The 15,670-nt window shown below is 44.9% G+C and overlaps 2 protein-coding genes across 2 annotated transcripts; both read left to right on the plus strand.

The window, feature by feature from the left end:
- Positions 1-6,737: 6,737 nt before the first annotated feature.
- On the plus strand, positions 6,738-12,610 carry LOC128122438 (zinc finger protein 879-like). Its single transcript, XM_052758022.1, has 4 exons — positions 6,738-6,852; positions 8,831-8,957; positions 9,420-9,498; positions 12,578-12,610. The coding sequence occupies exons 1-4, from the start codon at positions 6,820-6,822 to the stop codon at positions 12,594-12,596; spliced, it is 258 nt and encodes an 85-aa protein (XP_052613982.1). The 5' UTR covers positions 6,738-6,819; the 3' UTR covers positions 12,597-12,610.
- On the plus strand, positions 6,820-14,742 carry Znf879 (zinc finger protein 879). Its single transcript, XM_052758021.1, is given in 2 exon segments — positions 6,820-13,848; positions 13,850-14,742. Coding segments are annotated over 2 exon segments (1,323 nt in total). The 5' UTR covers positions 6,820-12,741; the 3' UTR covers positions 14,066-14,742.
- The last annotated feature ends 928 nt before the right edge of the window (positions 14,743-15,670 follow it).

The raw sequence follows: 15,670 nt of genomic DNA on the forward strand, positions 1-15,670 counted from the left end.
ACCCCACCCCCCAAGTTGATCTTCAGAGACTTGGGTTTAAGAAGAAAGAGACACGTACAGCTAAGTGGTCTGACAAGTTGTGAAACTGAAATCTCTTCCTGCGAGGCAAGCTCCCTCTCGGGCTGCACCAGGCTTCAGTCTTCAGCTTCTCCCAGCGTGACTCCTGGGGAATTTGAATTCGTCAGGGTCTGACAGCAGAAGGAAGAGCACACAGGTGTCTCCAGAACACCCTCTCCCCTTGCTGTCTTTCTCCTTCTCTGTTCTGACCACTGGAATTTTTTCCCTTTTAAACTAATATTTTATATGTATTTTTTCGTGTGTGAGCATGCGCATGCGCACACGTGTACAGGGGGGTTGGTTTTCTCTTTCCACTATGTGGGTCCTGGAGATTGTACCCAGGTTGTGAGGCTTGGCAGAAAACATTTCAACCAAGCTGAGCCATCTCACCAGCGCCCACTAGTCCTTTTGAATGGACTTGCCTAAGAGCCTCCTCAGCTTTCTCCTGGCAACTCTTGGGACAAACCTGTAAGTGACAGATGACAGGAGCAGAGGCTGAGTGTGCCAGACCAGTGAATCTGAAGGACAGGTGCAAGATGAGGCTTGGTAAGGGGGGAGGGAGGGATGCTGAGCTTCAACATCACCAAACATACGGAAGCTCTACAGAGAGATTCTCCCATCCTGCAGACTGGGAAATAGACACCTCAGGGAGTGACTGCCAGCCCAAGGCCATGCAGCTGACTTACATCAGCAACTAGATTTGCATTCATAGTGGTGTGAAACCACCAGCCCACCCACTGGTGTTGGAGGGAGGAAGGGCAGGGCTGGTTGATCCTGCGGCTCCCATCCGGGTCAGGAGCCCTGAGCTGTTGTCCCCCAGGTCATTTCTAAAAGCTTCCCAGCTCTCTGGAGCTGAAGCTCTTGTGTTCGACTGTTCCATCTCATGGTTGGACCATAGTGAAGGGGCTTGGCTCAAAGACGCTTTCCCATCATTGCCAACAGAGGACAGGATTGAGCTCTCTGAAGCTCAATGCAAAGGCATCTTGGAGACAGATGCTGAGCCCCAGCCTCCCGGGATTAGTGCACTCATCAAAGTGGGGCCTGAACCAGGACTAATTGCACTCCATTAGTCAGGGTGGATTAGGGTGGCAGCAGAGGTCTGGGCATGGCTGGTGGAGAGGGCAAGCAGCAGAAAGATGCCACCATTCTTTGAATTCTCTTACCACGCCAAGTGGCTCACTCTCTTCTGGGGTGGAAGCCAGCTTAGTGGGGATAGGCCAGAGTGGGTGACACTGCAAAAGACTGTCCAAGCAGAGCATTTGTGTGTGTGTGTGTGTGTGTGTGTGTGTGTGTGTGTGTGTGCACATGTGCATTCGTGCATGTATGTGTTCGAGCACATGTGCACCAACTACTCCACACATTTAACAGCCAGGTGGTCTTTCTTATAGAAGTGACCTAAGACCATACATTTGAGGGTGCAATGAATGGGAGGTGTTAAAGCTCTGATCTCTGGAGTAGGAGTGCTGTGAATTGCTCACCTTCTCGCTTTCAGAGAACATGTAGGCAGGAGAGTCAGTGCATCCATCCATCACTGTCTTTAGCACAAGAATGCTGAAAAGCACGGCATCTGATCAAGGGTGTATGAAGCATGATCCTAATTAGTCTTATCAATAAAAACCAAGAGTCAAATATCGGGGTAATAACCTGAAAGATCAGAGAAGCAGAGCGTCTTGGACTTGTTTGGACATATGTCTTGCCACTAGAGACTTCTTACCTCTATGAATCCTCAGGCAGAAAGGGGGTGAGATCCTGTCTCCACCCACCTTATATTCCTGTCTCCACTTCCCAATTGTGCTGGGATTAAAGGCATGAGCCTCCCACGTGCTGGGACCAAAGGGGTGTGCCACCACTGCCTTACAAAATGGCACAGACTGGTGGCCAAATGGCAGGCTATGAGTCTGAAACTAGGGTGACACATGGGCCAGGTGCTGTGAGAGCTGCCCCAGGCTTGTAGATGATGGCCTTCTTTTGGCCCATTGTTGTGCACATGTGCGGACATCTCTCAGTGCCTCTTCTCATAGGCCAAGAACTCTATCAGATCGGGGCTGAGATACTGAGTCTTGATGGTTAACTTGAGCTGCTGGACAGATCCTTAGAAGATCACTGAAGCACACAGCTGGTGTGCCTATGAGAGTCCTTCCAGAAGGACTGCCCTGTGCGACAGTAGCTCAGTCCAAAGACACGGCCTTGAATGTGGGCAGAACCAACAGAGAGAAAGCCAGCAGGCGAGCACAAACTTCACTTTTCTCAGCAAGTGTGTCTATGGCCACTGCAGCCATGGGCATCGGGTCCCGGCACTTGTCACCTTCAGTTTTCCCAGGGTCACTTTCCTGTGTGCATGAAGCCAAAGTTCACCTTCTCCATTTGCTTTTTCCCAATGGCCAACGGTGTTGGGCATCTTTGATGTGCATTTGCCTATTTGTATATCTCCTTTAAAGAGATGGCTATTCAAATCTGTTGGCCCTTTTTTAAGTGTGGGTATCTGTCTTCTGGTTGAGCTGTACGTCTTGGACTTGTTTGGACATATGTCTTGCAAAGATTTTTATTCCAGTCTGTGGCTTGTCTGTTTACTTTCTTCAAAATGCACAAAATTTTAATTTCGTTGAGATCCAATTTACATTTTCTTTTATTGTTTGTATTTTTGGTATCACATCTAAGATCTCACAAGAAATTCCAAGGTCATGAAGATTTATATCTGTCCTGGCTAGTTTTTTTTCTTTTCTTCTTCTTCTTTTTTTTTTTTTTAATCAACTTGACACAAGTTCCTAGTCCTCTGGGAAGAGGGAAACTCAATTAAGAAAATGTCCCCACCAGATTGGCCTGTGGGGCATTTTCTTGATTAATGTTTGATATGGGAGGGCCCAGTCCACTATGGGAGGTATCACCCCCAGGCGGGTGGTCCTGGGGTCTACAAGAAAGCAGTTTGAGCTACTGCAAGGATCCAAGCAGGAAGTCGGTTCCTCCATGGCCTCTGTATCAGTTTCTGCCTCAAGTTCCTGCTCTGACGTCTCTCGTTGATGGAGTGTGATCTGAGAGTTAGAAGCTGAAGTCATCCCTTTCCTCCTCAAGTTGCTTTTGGTCACAGTGTTTGATCACAGCAATGGAAACCCTAACAAGATACCACCTATGTTTTAGCTTTTAGTGCTTTATAATTTTAGCTCTAACGTTTAGATCTCTGATCCATGTTGAGGGAATTCTTGAGTATAATATGAAGTTGGTCCAACTTCAACCATGTGCATGTGGCTATCCAGCTGCATACACGGGAAGCGTCCATGGTGGATAATGCGTAGGCCGAAACCTGAATGAAGAGTACAGTAAAACAATGCTCACATCTGGCAGGTAGAAAGAACAGCAGCTGGAGAACAGGTGAAAACAAGTGTCACAATAACAACAACAACAACAATATCAAGAAATAAGAACAGGTGTTCTTGCTGAAAATTCATGTGTGAAACTCCAGAAGAAACACACCTTCAAATATGAGGGGGATAAAACTAAAACAAACCACTAAGCCACAAGCAGATCTGGAAGCAGGACATTAATGCAAAACAAGATCTTGATTAAAAAAATAATAATCTAGCAGGCTGGGGCTCTAGCTCAGTGATAGAGTGAGTGCCTGCCTAACATGCACAAGGCCTTGGGTTCCTCAGCACGGCAGGAAAAAAAATGAAAAGGGCCACGGCATTTTTCAGAGAACAGGCAGACGCAGTGAGCTGAGGCGAGAGGAGGCAAAGGGACACCAAGCACAGCTCTCCTTTCTCAGGTTGTACTGCTGTCTGTCTGTGTCAGCTCACCCATGGAGGTCCTCTTGTTGTGGAATGTTATTTTAAGATGTGTTACATTTGTTTAGGCTGTAGAACATTTGCTTTAATGATACAAAGGTGTGTTGCACTCGTCTGTGTTGCATTTATTTAACTCTGTGAAGCAGTGTTACTTTGACTGTCTGAAACACCTGATTGGTCTAATAAAGAGCTGAACGGCCAATAGAAAGGCAGGAGAAAGGATAGGCGGGGCTGGCAGGCAGAGAGAGTAAAAGAGGAGGAGAAATCTGGGGGAGCAAGAGAGATCAAGGAGTGAGAAGAAGGAGCTAGCCACCCAGCCACCCAGTCACCCAGCGAGTAAGAGTAAAAGTAAGATTACAGAAGAAAAGGGAAAAGCCCCAAGGCAGAAGATAGATGGGGTAATTTAAGAAAAGCTGGCTAGAAATAAGCCAAGCTAAGGCCAGGCATTTGTAAGTAATAAGCCTCTATGTGTGATTTATTTGGGAGCTGGGTGACAGGCCCCCAAAGAGTAACAGAGTAAAAACAACCAACAACATCCTCTCACTCAGAATAGAAAATATTCATGTGAAGCCTTCCATGGAACACCAAACTAACTCATAATACTCAACTGTGTTACAAAGGAATTTCTCTGTTCACAAAATACCACACATTGGAGATGACAACACGCATCATGAAATTAATACATAGGTAGAATAAAAAATTTAAAAAAAAACATTCAGGTCAAACTAAGAAGCAGAGAGACAGAAAGACCCAGCCCGACATTTACAAATTGACAGAGACAAACCTGTCACAGCCAGTCTTGTTTGTCCCAGAGATGTGCTTTAGTGGATTAACGATTTAGGAAATGTATTTCTGTAATTCACTACATTAACAGATTAAAGGCAAAAACATGATTATCTAAATGGATGCAGAAAAAGCATTTGGTCCTATCTACTGTTCATTCATGATTTAAAAGTTTAGCCATCTGGGGATCTTCTTTAGCTTGACAAAACTATCTACTAAAAGCCTACAGAAAGGCCCACACCCAGCATGGAGCCAAAATAATCCTTATGCTAAAGTGGTATGTTTTAGTGTGTATGTTGAATGCTTTGTTGGTGGGTTGGCATTTGTTTGGATCTGGGTAGCTCCACTCCTGGCATACTTCGACAGGAACAGAAGTAAGGCAGAGTCTTACGGTGTTTGCTGACTTTCAAACCTTTGCGGTCTTCTGGTGATGAAATCCTTCCACCTTGGTTCAGCAGAATTTCTTCATGTTGATTCCTGGGAAACTAATACAGCCTTTAGCTGACTTTCTTCCTTCCAGGGGCTGTTCTTATCTTATGGGTCCCGTGCTGTGGACTTCTTTAAGGACCGACTTAAAAAAGATTGTGTTAATTGCTATCTAGAGAACATACTTTATATCTAATTGCAGTTGAATTGTCATTCTTTACAGTGGACAAAGACAGAATCAAAGTTTTGTAAAAAGAGCTAAAAATTTCCAATTCAAATAATGAATAGATTTTAGTTCTACCTTTTTTGCTTTCCCTGAAAATCTGGGCTTCCAGTGGCAGTAATAGCTAATATAGCAGTTTATTTGCTTAATGTTTGCTTCAAGTATGAGCCAACAATGAAAAATTGTATATATTGTTCCTTTTGTAGGCTACAAAAAGCATCATTTTCTATTTAAAAAAATGATTTTTTTCCTCTCACCATCCGAAACTAAGCAGCCAGGGCCTTATTCTTGTACATTTTTAATGCACATTCATTTTGCCCTTTTTAGTAGTATTACCATTGTAGTTATGAATAAAGCGTGATAAAAGCCTGGGAGGTCGAGGCTGATGTTCAGCCCTTAGGCGCCTATCTCCCACTGCGGCACAGTAAGGGTGTCGCGGTGCCTTCTGGGAAATGTAGTCCGTTTTGGAAATCAGGTGGCTGGCGCGCGCGCGCAGTTGAGCCCAGTAGGGTTCCCTCGCTGGATGTTGGGCTTACTAAGCTTGCAGGCAGAGCGGGCGTAGCTGGGAGCCCGCGGGGTGGAGCTGCGAGCCGGGCGGGAGCACGCAAAGGCCTCGGTGGCAGGTGCAGGCCGTTCGCCCTTACTCCAGGTCGCTCCGGATCCGCGGGCCGGAATAGCGGTCAAGGAAGCGGACGGCTTCAGGTTTGCGCATCAGGGTGGCCTTGAGCACAGCGCCTGCAGGCTTGCCATCCCCGAGCTGAAACTTTGTTTATTCGTTTCTGTCTGTCTTCGGTGTTGGACAGTGTCTTAGAGTGAATCCCACAGTCTGTATTCTTTTTTGGTGAAGTTCTGTTCCTTTGCTCTAACGTTTTGCTGTTGGAAAGAGCGGAAGGATGCTGAGCATGGAACCTAGGACTGGTTAATATTAAGCGCTCTTACATGAGCTGCACCTCCAGCCCCTTTTTTTCCAAAATTTAAATTTAATTCTAGCTAGTGATGCTGTTCTCGAGGGGGGGGGCAGGGGGGGTCTTCTTGTTAATTTAAGAGACTTTGGTAATTTTTCTGACCAGAGGCAAACGCCCACGAGGATGAGAGGACTAATTTCTAGTCTTCTGAAAAGGGTATGCATTCTGCCGTCACTTCTTTCACTTGCAATGTCCAAGTGCAAATGGGTGGAATATTTATGCCTTCTCTTACCTTCATGAGTTGCACACCATGGTGCCTTCTACCTTGCTGAAGAACTCAATAGCTTGGTTCAGTTGTCTTTCTTCATAATCTCTAGTGAAAAGGTCACAGGCCCAATAACAAGGTGTGCTTGTTGCCTACTTCTGGCTTTGGTGGCCATAACAAGGTGTGCTTTTGGCTTGCTTCTGGCTTTTGGTGGTCATGCCCAGGTTCCATCTAGCTTGGGGAGGCTGGGCTGTGCAGATGCCCAGCAGGTGGTTTCTAACCTGGTCTGGCCCAGGGAGAACTGGAGAGCAGTCAGACTGAGTAAATCTCACAGCCTCTTCCTCCAGGTGTCTTCTCAGGAGGAGCAACAGAGGGAGGAAAATGGCCAAGAGGTTGCTGCCAGCCCGCGTTCAGGTGAGTAAAGGCCACTTCTTTTTTGAGCTGCCTTCAGGCTGCAGAAGAGGCAAATCTATTTCATTCTTTCTTGAACTCTCTGGGCTTCAGAACCCAAGGAGGAACAGAAGCTGCTGAAAGGTGAGACTATAACTCCTGAAGGAAGGTTCTTCCTGTCTCCATTAATCAGTTACATAGCCAATGACCAGGAGTTAACTGCCTTCCCTTCCTTATTGAGCAGACATTAGTCTATCAGGCTGTTATATAGTTCCCTGGTTCTTGCATTCTCTTGGAGAAGGTGTCAGCAAGACACACAGAGCCTCAGCAAGCAAGGCTTTATTAGAGCAGGAACTTACTTGCACGGGCAGAGTAGCTGTCTGAGAGATGGAATCAGCTCATAGGGTGTCAGCTACAGTTTTTAATATCTTTCCCACTTAACGCCTTTGACTGGTGGAAAGTGTATCACCCCTGCCTCCCCGGTGTATGTTAACTTGAGGTCTTATGACCAGATTGTAGGACTGGTTTCATCCTCACTTGTCTCTTCGATGCTCATCAGCTCCAGTATCCTTTGGCCATAAAGCTAAGCTTAAACAATAGATCTTTTGTTCCCACACCAGCCCCTACCTTCATACTCATATTTAACTTCTGCCTGATGACGAGAAGTGGATCTGGGCTGCATCCAAAGGCACAGAAGGAAAAGATTACATGGCATAAATGTAGAAGCAGAGCACAGAAACCCATAGGTTCAAGCTTTGTTTATTTAGACTTGTCCCCATGCAGAGTTCCTGGTGATGCAAGCCATGCTCCTTTGGTGCTTGATTGGCTGAGCTTGTTTTATTTTGTAAGGAACCCAGGGAGTTTTTGTCTTCATAGTCTAAAGGCTATTATATTAACTTCTGCCATGATTCTGCTTAAAGAAAGGCATGGGTACCAGTCTCTTAGGGGGAGCTTTTCTGAGTTGAGACTGGCAAATGACTTAGCCAGTAAGAAGATTCACAAACTCTCTGGGGAGATGGCTTAATTAGTAATATATTTGCTACACAAGTCTGAGGACATTAGTTTGATGCAATACATAGAACTCAAGTAAAAAAGCCAGGAGCAGTGGTATGTTGTTAGTCATCCCAGCCCTGGAGAGGCAGGTGGATCCCTGGGGTTCACTGGCCTAGTGAGTCAATGAGGGCTAGGCCAGGGAGAGGCCCCGTCTCAAAAACAAGATGGATAGCATACTGAGGGGTTTGACACCTGAGGTTGACTTCTGGTTTCAACACACTTGGGTGCATATATAGATACACACACACACACACACACACACACACACACACACACACACTCATATACACCTGAAAAGGACAGAGATTCTGAAAGAAAAGGAGTAGGGGCTGGGGATGTTGCTTATAGATGAGCACTTGCCTAGCATGCTCAGGGCTCTGGGTTCGATTCCTAGTGCTGCCAAGAAACAGAAGTAGGACTGCCTCTTCCTTCATTTCCAGGGAGGAAAGTCAAACCACTCCTCTTTAAATTTACTTTTGCCCTTTCAGAGCAGGAAGATGCTAAGCTTTGTGACCAGCTTGGGGTTGTGGAGATGTGCCTCTGGCTTGGCAAAGAAAAAGCGAACGCCTAGCATTTCCACTCTAGAAGGACCGCCGGTGTTGTACACGGATGCCCAGCCCCATAATTTTGTAGAGTATCAGAAACCTGGAAACCACCACGCCATCTCCTTTCGAAGACTAATACCTTTCTTAGTCTGGAGTTCTGTTCTGTCTTCCTGATCTTGTTTTGTGATGTCAGGTGCTCTCTTGTAGGGTGCTGTGTTTGCACGTTCTTAGGGCACAGTGAGTCACTTATTGTAGGAACCTCCTGAATACATGCTGGTTAATGAAGCTGTTGTCCTGAAATGCTTGCTTGGCTTGAGACACTCAAAACCCTCACAGAGTTGCTTCTCACTCATGCTCTCTGTGGGCATGGTCTGGGATGAGCAGGAAGGGGTTTGCTGTTCCAGGAGCCTGTGACGTTCAGGGATGTGGCCGTGTTCTTCAGCCAGGATGAGTGGTTGCATCTGGACTCTGCACAGAGAAGCCTGTACCGGGAGGTGATGCTGGAGAACTACAGCAGCCTGGCCTCACTGGGTAAGGGGTTTATTGGGGTGCATATTCTGACATGGAAATACATGATCTCTACCCTCTGCCTGGTAGGACGTGTGAAGGGCTTGGCTAGGTTTGGCCTGTGGATGGGCTCAGACATGGCTGTTTTTCCCCTTGGCTGTTCTGAGACATCTGAATATGGCTGAGTTAAATAAAGGGCACCTTCTCTTGTGTTTTTCCTGTCTCCCCAAACCCAGCTCTGTTGTGGTGGGTCCCCTAAGCCATCCAACCAAAAGAAGTGCCGAACCAGAGCCCTGACTCACATCCTGAGGCTGTCTCTCAACATCCTCTAGGAGCCCAGCTTTAGGCTGCTTTCTAAACAAAACTTCTCTTCCTCTGCACTGAGCCCCGACCTCGGGGTCTGCTTGGCCTGGACCTCTATGCTAATATGGCCACTCATGTCTTCTTGTTCGTGTATGCATGTACTCAGGTATTCTGTTTTCCAAGCCAAAGGTCATCTCTCAGTTAGAGCAAGCAGAAGACTTCCAGGTGGTGGAAAGTGGAATGCTTCGAGGTGTATACTTAGGTAAGTGGCAGAGGGATCAGAACTTGAACTTGGCATTTCTTACCTGCCTGGGCACAATAAGGGGATTATGCTCAGAAGACACTGGCCAGGGACCTCCTTTGATGTGGCAGCACATGGAGATTGCTGGGAAGGACATGTCTCCCTTCTTTGTTTCTGGTCATCTTGTCCATCAGGTTCAGAGGGAGAGGTGAATTCCCCAAGCACAGATTGCACTTTGTCAAGTGCATTTGTCATTCAATAGCATGTGCTACAGTGTAATGTGCAGTAAATGTCTGTCGGTCTCGATTCTTCTACCCTTCCCTTTTACTGCACTAATAACCTGTACTACTTTATGGCTTGAACATAACTTTCATGACTGTAGTGCATCTCTTTCACTTCAGTGCACCAGTGATAACTCAGAGTATCCAGAATGTGTTGGTGTCACATTAAGGAAAATAAGTCAGAGCACTTCCCCTTGGAATAGTTAACAGGAACAAGCCCAGATTTAAATTTTCTGCTTCTTTCTCCCCGTGTCTTCCATCTCTCTATTGCATGAATCTAAATCTGTGCCTTCCTGAATGCTGTCTTAGGAGTCTGTCCCTGTGCCCGTGTGTGTCCCCAACAAAGGGCTTTTGCTCTGTATTTATTGAATGTCACAGGAATACGGAGAAAGAATGAGGGAAATTTTACAACAATCTTTAACAGATTTTTACAAGGGATGAAACTTTTCTTACTCCAACTGACCCAGATAACAAACAAATGCTATCAAGTAATGTCTGAATGCTGCTTCCAACATTTACAGAGATACTCTTTTTATAATGTTGCTTTTCAACATAGTTTTTGCTTTCCACAAGTGACTACCACATCATGCATACATACACACATGCATTGCTCTCTAGGTCGGGGGCATGGAATTAGATTACAATTCTCCATTAGCTTAGGTTCTAAAAGTTGGTTACATGGGAAATCCAAGGCAAGTAAGGATGGTTGTTACATTGCTCTGATAAAGGCAGTCAAATAAACAGGCTGAGTACATAGTAGGAAGGCAGTCTTGAATCTTAAGTAATCTCAAGGTATGTTATTAATTCTGGCTGTGAGGTCCAATAAAAGTTCCAGACTTTATGAATTTTCATAATAATGTATTGCCATACTGTCTTGGGCTTCTGCTTTGACTTTATGACTCAGTATCCATTGTTAATGAAAAACAACAGAAGAATGTGTACATGTGCAAATACATGAGAGAAACTAGGTGTGCCAATATGGTGACAGCTATAGAATTTCAGCAGGTTTGTAGCTGTTCATCAGGCTGTTTGTCACTGGGACAATTAATTCCTAAGCCATGTACAGCAGATCTTTGTCCCTGATATCTTTGCCGAGTTTGACTCTGATGGCCACATCACTAGTGCCCACTTTCTGTTCTGCTTTGCATTTTGTCTTTGTTTCTGGCTCAGAGGATGATTCTCTTGGACCCTGCTACTTACCCAGAATTCACTTCTCTCTGGCAGTAGCTGGGTATTCTGAATTAGTTGCATTTTGGGTTGCCATTCATGACCTATCTTCAGATTTTCATTTGTTTTGATGAGGATATTGTCCATGAATAATTTTTTAGAATTTATGTGTACAATACATGTATATGTCGAAGTTCGTTCTTCTTTCTTTCTTTTTTTTTTTTTTTTTTTTCGGTTTTTCGAGACAGGGTTTCTCTGTGTAGCTTTGCGCCTTTCCTGGAACTCACTCTGTAGTCCAGGCTGGCCTCGAACTCACAGAGATCCGCCTGGCTCTGCCTCCCGAGTGCTGGGATTAAAGGTGTGCGCCACCACCACCCGGCTCGTTCTTCTTTCTTTTGGCAATAGGCTTTGGGGTAGAATTCCGGCATTAGATGTCTTGGTCCCTATCAGCAGTGTCCACACGTGGCTCCACTCTACTGTCTTTGAGCAATAAATGCTGATAACAAGTCCCAGCCTGATTCTATTTCTCCTGTTTTCTGTACAGGTGACCTCTTTTATAATCAAGAAGATGAAAGCTCCTTTATAAAATATATTCATTTCTTTTGAATCAATCATTTCATTTCTTATAGTGTATCCTAAGTATCCTGGCTCTTACTTAGATTTTAGATTTTATTTACATTGGTTTATTTATATTGTGCACGAGGGGGTGGGGGATAAACCACAGCTTGAGTGTGAAACTCAGGGGACTGCTCTCAGGAATCAGTGCTCTCCTTCTACCATTTGAGTCCCAGGGATTGAACTCAAGTTGTCAGACTTGGCAAGCATGCACCTTTACCCATCCTGCCATCTTGGGCCCTAGACTTTTATCTTCAACTTCATCTTCTTATCACTCAGTATCAGTGTAGTTATCCCCACTGCATAATGCTTTGGTTTTGTGTGTTCTTATACAGTTCTCATAAGGCCCTAGTTACTTCGTTAGCAATTTGGTCTCTTGGCTATTGAATGGAAGCCTGTGAGAATCAGCCCTTGCCTTGCTATTGCCTGTAATTCCCAGAGCCTTGGCCTTTGCACTGTCTATTGAGAGAACACTCATTACAACATTAGCACTCTGACAAGGGCCAGAGTGGCACTGTTGAAACTAAAACTGTTTCACAGAGCCCCTGAGGGCAGAGGCACCTCTTCTTCCCTCCCTCCTCTTTCCTCTCTCCTTCCCTCCTTCCTCCTCCCTTCCTCCTTCCCTCCCTCCTCTTCCTCTCTAAAGCTTTCTTTTGAGATTTACCTGAATATACTGGCACCTGATCTGGGTGACGAAACTGAAAAGTTACATAAGCTCTGCTCAGAAACACCTGATGATGCAGCCTTCGTTGCTAAACCAAGACTGGCACCTCCTCCTATTGGAAGAGCTGCCATCTGATGGCCTCAGCAACCCCCCCCCCCCCCGCCCCCGCTCCGAGACACACACACACACACACACACACACACATTTCTTCAGACCCTTCCTTTCAGACATGTCTACCCTCCTATTTCTTTTCCTTTGCCTTGTTTCTAACCTTTCCTGAGATTCTGAGTTTGGCTGTGTTAGCTGTGTTCATGGATTTCGTTATTTTCCTTTCTTCCCAGTGCAAGAGTCACTTACATTTTGTTTAATTTAGGATGGAAGAGCTTGTTTGAACCCATAGTTTCCAAAGGAGAAAATAAGGAAGTCTTGAAAAACCACAGAGTTGATGATTTTCTTGACTTCATATTGGGAAGAACATATGTAAATGAGGAACAGCTGGAGGACCAACAAGGCAAAAAGAACAAGCTTTGCAGCAAAATGCTGCTTTCCATTAGAAAAGACTACATACAAGAGAGGGCCTTTAAGGGTCCTGACCTCGTGAGAAAGCCGGGTATGAAGTCTCCATTTCCTAGAAAACTTGGAGTTGTCTCCAGAGGAAGAAAGCCCCGCTCACAGCAGGACTCAGTTCTGTTTAAACAACTGGGATTCAACACAATGCGAAAGGGTTATAAATGTAGCAGCTGTGGAAAAGTCTTTCTCCACAGTTCTTCCCTGAGCAAACATCAGAGGATCCATACTGGAGAGAAGCTCTACAAATGTAAGGAATGCCGGAAAGCCTTCAGCCAAAGCTCATCCCTAACCCAGCACCTGAGAGTCCATACTGGAGAAAAGCCGTACACATGCAGCGAATGTGGGAAGGCTTTCAGCTTTACTACCTCTCTCATTGGGCATCAGAGGATGCATACTGGAGAGAGACCCTATAAATGTAAGGAATGTGGCAAAACCTTCAAAGGCAGCTCATCCCTTAACAATCACCGACGGATCCACACTGGAGAAAAGCCGTATAAGTGTAATGAGTGTGGGAGAGCCTTTAGTCAATGTTCATCTCTTATTCAGCATCATAGAATTCATACTGGGGAGAAACCGTATGAATGTAGCCAGTGTGGGAAAGCCTTTACATCAATATCACGGCTCAGCAGACACCACCGTATTCATACTGGAGAGAAGCCTTTTCATTGTGATATGTGTGGCAAAGTGTTCAGTTACCACTCAGCCTTGATTATACATCAGAGAATTCACACTGGAGAGAAACCATATGCGTGCAAGGAATGTGGGAAAGCCTTCAGCCAAAGCTCAGCACTCATCCAACATCAAAGAATCCATACTGGAGAAAAGCCATACAAGTGCGATGAATGTGGGAAGGCCTTTTCCTGGATCTCACGACTTAATATCCATCACCGAATCCACACAGGCGAGAAACCTTATCATTGTAAGGAATGTGGAAAAGCTTTCAGTTCCCACTCAGCAGTCAACACTCATCGAAAAATCCACACTGGTGAGAAACCTTACAAATGCAATGACTGTGAAAAAGCCTTCAACCAAAGCTCAGCCCTTATTCAGCACCAGAGAATTCACACTGGAGAAAAAACCATTTAACTGTAAAGTATGTGAGAAAGCCTTCAGACAGAGTTCATCACTAATGACACATATGAGAATTCATACGGGAGAAAAGCCTTATAAATGCAAAGCCTGTGGGAAATCATTCAGTCAAAGTTCATCTCTTGCCAACCATCAGAAGACTCATTATTGAGAAAAACCATATAAGAAAAATGCATGTGATAAATCTGCCAAAAGACATTGATTCTATACTGACTGTAACAGAATTCATCCTGGAGAGAAAGTGATGAGTAATAGTTGGGGGTGAGCAAACATCAGGCATTTGTGATGCAGTATAAACTTGTGTTTGGAAAACTTATATAAAATATAAAATGTTTTCCACGTGTTCTTAAGTTTTACTGACTATAGAGTTGACTCTAGGACTGAAAGATTAATATTTTCTAGTGATTCAGACTTAACAGCCACCAGCTTTTGTAACATCACTGGGGACCTGGTGATTTAGGTAAAAGCTGAGCCATGAATCAGCAGACTTCAGATGAGCCTAGGATCTATGTTGGACAAAGCCTTTCAGTGTTAATGCAGAGTAGCTGGATTAGGGAGAATAAGAAAAGAAATCTACATAGGTAACTTGTAGCTACCTCATGGTCACTAAAGTTTGTTTTTTAATACTCTGGAAACAAGTTCTTGTTTATTAAAACTTTTGGTTCATTTTTCTTTTCTCTAAGTTACTGACCGGAGAAGAAACTCGCTCTGTGAGCTGTACGGGTTATTGTCCCGAGCATTGTCTTCCCCCATTTACCACCTCTGACTCAGACCTAAAGGCACTTTAAGTCACACAATGCATGGTGTCTCCACTTGTTTTCCTCAGAAAGTAATTACCTTTGCTGTATTAAATTGTGAAGTAAAGGCTCTTCAGACAAATGCTTTTGAAATTTAATTTACACATACATACACACACGCAGTTAGTTAGAAAGGAGAAATTATATCACAGTGTAGCCACAGAGAGCACAATTCCTGGCCCCAGGCTATTCCTGCTTCCTTGTGCTCCCTGTAGCAATTGTACACTGCTTATCTAAACTCCTGGAGTCAGCTTCTTAAACCTGTGAGGTTTCCAGAGCTTTCTGAGTCTTGTGAGCCTCCATTCTCCTGTTTCCATTCAAGTAAGTTCAAAGCATGTAACACTAGCCCTCCCTCCATTCTGCCTCTTCTGCAGTGTTCCCTGTGTCTTGGAGTAATACAGATGTCTGATTATTTTCTTCCATTTATGGCTGAGCATTGAGTGGGCATGCCACAGCAGCAATCCTTTTTCTCAGTACCATGACCAATTGTGACACCACAATAACTAACCCCTACTGGGGAGGGGTGTTTCCCAGGTTAGGAGAGTGTATGACTCTTGCAGAGGACCCTGGTTCTATTCCAGCACCTATTCTGGGTGATTCATAACTTCATATAACTTCAGCTCCAGGGGATCCAAAGCTTCTGGCTTCTATGGGCATCTCTACTCATATGTGCATACACACATAAAGCTTTCCCCCTACAACCAGTGTTAACAGCAGTGGTAATCTGTGTCCATAATCACAAATGTTTTTAAGGTATGTAATACCTATTACACAAAATAATAGCAGTAGCCTCCCACTGGGGACCAGGATCTCCCTAGTCACAGGTTTTGTCCTGGAAAATGAGTCTTCTCCTATGGAGCAAGCCTTAAGTGAAATGGTAGATATTGGCTGCACTCATAATGGTTGGGCAACTGTTTAACCAATGAGCTTATCTTTCCTGGCATCCTAAAGGAATCGGCACACCATGTCCATAGCTGAACAAAACTGTTGGCATCAACTCTCCCCCAGCA

The sequence above is a fragment of the Peromyscus californicus genome, unplaced genomic scaffold, assembly GCF_007827085.1.
Source record: "Peromyscus californicus insignis strain IS unplaced genomic scaffold, ASM782708v3 Scaffold_3__1_contigs__length_106647218, whole genome shotgun sequence".
Classification (NCBI taxonomy): domain Eukaryota; kingdom Metazoa; phylum Chordata; class Mammalia; order Rodentia; family Cricetidae; genus Peromyscus; species Peromyscus californicus.

Coding starts and splice junctions, on each gene's coding strand:
- LOC128122438 (XM_052758022.1), top strand. CDS start 6,820: ATGGCCAAGAGGTTGCTGCCAGCCCGCGTTCAG. Junction 6,853..8,830: donor TGCTGCCAGCCCGCGTTCAG/GTGAGTAAAGGC, acceptor TTGCTGTTCCAG/GAGCCTGTGACGTTCAGGGA. Junction 8,958..9,419: donor CAGCAGCCTGGCCTCACTGG/GTAAGGGGTTTA, acceptor CTGTTTTCCAAG/CCAAAGGTCATCTCTCAGTT.